This window comes from Physella acuta, unplaced genomic scaffold (genome assembly GCF_028476545.2).
Source record: "Physella acuta isolate Inbredline_101_S28 unplaced genomic scaffold, ASM2847654v3 ptg000080l, whole genome shotgun sequence".
Taxonomy (NCBI): domain Eukaryota; kingdom Metazoa; phylum Mollusca; class Gastropoda; family Physidae; genus Physella; species Physella acuta.
The window spans coordinates 621805-625996 of NW_026731600.1; the positions used below are offsets into that span (position 1 = coordinate 621805).

A 4192-nucleotide genomic window follows, 5' to 3' on the forward strand; every position below is an offset into this window, starting at 1 on the left:
CTATAAATAAATTTAAGTTGTTATATAAACAAATCCTACTCAATTATGTATAATCAGACAATGCGATGCATTGTAAAAGTACTGCATGGTGCGATGTTTACTTTTTATTGTTCCAAAATCTATAGCGATGACGGACTGACACACTACCTAGCCGCTTATATTATATATATATATATATATATATATATATATATATATATATATATATATATATATATATATATATATATATATATATATATAATTTAAGATTACAAACTAGTTTCTAACAGTTGCTTCTTACCTATATTCCTTTCCGTCATCCTTCGATTTTACTTTCTCGTATATACGAAGTATGGAGAAAGTATTGTAATCGTGCACAAAAAATAACATGAAATTTTGAGAGTTTTCACCGTTTTACTCCTCAGTCCTTCATCACATCCGGAGTATAGAGGACTTATTTTAATCAGGCAAAAATTATAAATACAAATGTATAAACGTTTTGGCCTTTTATGCGTTATCGAGTCGTGAAAACTGGACTTTACAATTCTGTCCGTATGTCTGTGTGTCTGTGTGTCTGTCTGTGTGTAAACACGATAACTTGAGTACGGTTACAGCTAGGTTGATGAAATTTCATATATAAGTATTTTATCAAAATCGTAGATCCTGAACAACTTTTGAGCGAATTCCGATAACCGGAGGTGGTACTTTTTCACCTTTTTCAAAAGCCTATAAGTTGCGTACTATTTTAGATAGATGCATGAAATTTCACACGTAAGTAAAAGATCTAATATTCTCTACCTTCTATCAAATTTTGAGTAATTTCCGTTGACCGTAAGTACTAATTTACGCTATTTCCGATTTTTCAAAAAACGCATGTAAATTTATAAAGTACTAATAATATCCCGCACTTTTATACACATTTTATTAGGCGTTCGCTTGGTGTGGGACGAATTGGTCTAGCGGTAGAGTTATCGTTTTTACACACAGACAGACAGACACACACACACACAGACACACAGACATACGGACAAGATTGCAAAATTATGTTTTTCCGTATCAGTTAGGTGTAAAACGTCGAGATTTGTTAAAATCTCGATTTTTTTTTTTTTTTTTTGCACGATTACAAGACTTTCTCTATACTTCGTATATACGAGAAAGTAAAAATGAAAAAAGCTCTATTTTTATGCCTGAAGTCTGCAATACATAAAAATACATAATAAAAATAAATCTAGTGTTTGTCTTGTTATTATATAATTTAAAACAATTTCATCTACTTTTAATACATGTCTACGTTTTACCTTTACTCACATATATCGTGAGACGGATATACCGGCTCAGGAGTTGGACTCCCATTAGCCAGGCAGGCCTCGACGTAATGAACTCCAACTAACGGGCCAAATTTGTTGACTGAAACAGTCTCACGAAGATATTGGTTTGAAACACTACATGTTGGTCGCTTATTCATCCTTAGGTTTTCACCAGGCTTGTCCTTCTCCACCCACCCTTCCCCACCAGACGTGGGAAATCGTCCTACCGCCTGGTACCCAGCTTGATCGTGGGGGGGGGGCGTTCGGGCGTAAAAAACAATCGACACCACTCAACACTAGAATTCATTAAAATTAATAATTTAAAATCAAATTAAATTAAATTAAACACGTCCCATTAGATCGGGAAAAAACCAACTCGATACATCTATTTCATGTTATAATAAAGTTTTGTTTTATTTCAAACTGTAGGCTTACACAATAAAACATTTTTTAACTTGTCCATAGAAGTGTTTCCATAATGTATAATCACTGTAACTAATTAATAAACACAGTTTTAATTATTGTGCTACAACCACTTTGTATTACTTTAAAACTAAATATATCCCCATTTTTTTATTGCATTAAATAATGTTTGAATAGTATTTGACTTTGGAAACACAAAGCCCAACAGCGGTCTGATTTGTAACTGCACAACAAATACAACGATAGGCAAACTAATGAAAATCAATGTTAAAATTTAATTTTCTAGCCGATTTTTTGAGATGCAGAAGCCAAACAAATCATGAAAAGTAGTTCTATATTTAGAACTCATCCTGTAGTAGAGCAGCATGCTGATACTGGAGTTGAACGAGTCCAAGACAAAACCAAACGACCAGGTGGCAAAGAACAGGTTTGAGAACCTCCCCACGACAAAGAACCCTGGGACTATGAACCCTGCAGCGCTCAGCACGACAGAAGGCGTGTAGCAGACGATCAGGACACTGGCTATCACAATGACCATGTTGATGGTTTTCTGGTCTCGGCTGGACAGAGAATCGGACTGTTTGTTTTCTTGTATCGATTCTTTTCTCCACTTCGTTTTAGCACGTAATTTAACTATTAGAGTAATCGTAAATATAATCAACGCGGAAAACGATACAAGTATGTACACGGCGTATAAGAGAAAAGTTAGTCCTGAGACTTTGTTATGGTCTGGTGTGGGGACGAGACCGAGTAGGGTTCTGTTTTTCTCCGGGTAAAACTTCCAGTCGATATACATTGTAGCATACTCTGGTAACAAAGACGCTATCATAAATATATAGATGAAGAAGATAATAAATGCAGCACGTTTGGGGGTGATGATTTGTTTGATCTTTAAAGGCAAGGTGATGCACAGGCAACGCTCGGCTGTGACGTATGTGGTGATCAGGCAGGTGATACGGGCAAAGCAGGCGTGGGGGAACCCACCTGTCAGGTGCTGGACTTCTGAAGGCACCATGGTAACGCCGGAGTTGACAAACAAAGGGTTGGCGCAGATGTTGAACCAGAGCAGCGTTATAAGACTACAGAGGTCTGAGATCGCCAGGCTTAAGAAACTGATGTTGATGCTGCTGGTCAGACCCTGCTTGTAGAAGACGATGATGTTGATGATGTTGGAGATGATACCAAACACGGCGAAAATGTTGCAGAGAAAAACGTAGTTGACAATTTCGAAAATAGCTCGAGGCTCTGCTCCTAACAAAAAATCTCCTACGCCTGTGCTCTCCAGGTCTTCTGTGTTCGTTTTGTTTACAAACAATTCCATGTTTGTTGTGCTTATTATGTCCGAAGAAAATATTTCTTAAAATTTCATTTCATTAAAAAGTAAATTATTTTTTTCGGATATGGAAAGAAGTGTCAATTATATTATAAAAGTAATACATAGTTTTTGTTGTTTTTAACTCACGCGTGTGGATACCTCACAATATAATACGTGTAGTAAACTTAATCTCGCGTTGATTGTGATTTACAAAAGAAAGTCATGAAAATGGGAAGTAAACGCATTAAAAATTATGTTTTCATTCATTGAAACTAACTGATAAAGTACCTTGAGCTTCTATATAAACTATAGCTGACAACGTCCGAGGAATTAGGTAGTTTACATTTGATCCTGTTAAGTCTGTATACCTGGTCAACAACACACATCAAGCCATCCAAAGTCCTACTGCAGCTTAAATTCAGAACTGAACCTTATGTCTACTAACTCAACCAGTTGAGTACAGAAATCGTTTAACAATGTACTTTCTAACTTTATAACATTTGTATGAACTTTGACAAAAACAAAATAATCAATTTTTGATCTCGTTGCAAATTTTGTTTAAATAACTGACAAGACACTGTGGTCACGTGTCAATGCCATTTTCTGTAATCGATCAGATTGCACTTAATTATTTAAATTGTTCAAGGGTTTGGATCATACTAAAGGACAATTTATAAACGTACATTTGAAATTCTAGCCAAACGGATAATTATAGAGCAAAATAAAACTAACTGCTTGTACCAGATGGCGTCCTAGTACTTAAGTTTACGACTCGAAACCTCGGTAAAGTAATCGAATTATCCAATTTAATCATAGCCAAATCTTAAAACGATTAAAAACGACTGCGCTAAAGGATATTTAAATGGAATTTCTCCAGTACCAGTTCGTTGGGTGCAGCCCAGGGCAAGCAATTTATATTACCGTTTCCAGTTTCTAGATCAGCCAAATTTTAATAAATTAGTGCTATCAATATTGTGTATATGCTGAGATCGAAAACAGAGTTCACTGTTCGCTGGCGACGTTAATAAATACACCCTTAGGCTTTTAGCTAGTTTAATACGATAGATGACATTCAGAAATTTTCTATTTCTTGAAAAACAATATCATTAGTGATACATATCTAGATCGTAACTGATAATGAATTTTTCATCAAAATAATCTGGCT

General features: G+C 35.4%; 1 protein-coding gene across 1 annotated transcript; it reads right to left on the reverse strand.

Annotated features, from left to right (window-relative positions):
• Nucleotides 1-1986: 1986 nt before the first annotated feature.
• Nucleotides 1987-3033, reverse strand: LOC131957081 (uncharacterized). The gene has a single exon (XM_059321782.1). It carries the CDS (start codon nucleotides 3031-3033, stop codon nucleotides 1987-1989), a length of 1047 nt encoding a protein of 348 aa, XP_059177765.1.
• Between the last annotated feature and the right edge of the window lie 1159 nt (nucleotides 3034-4192).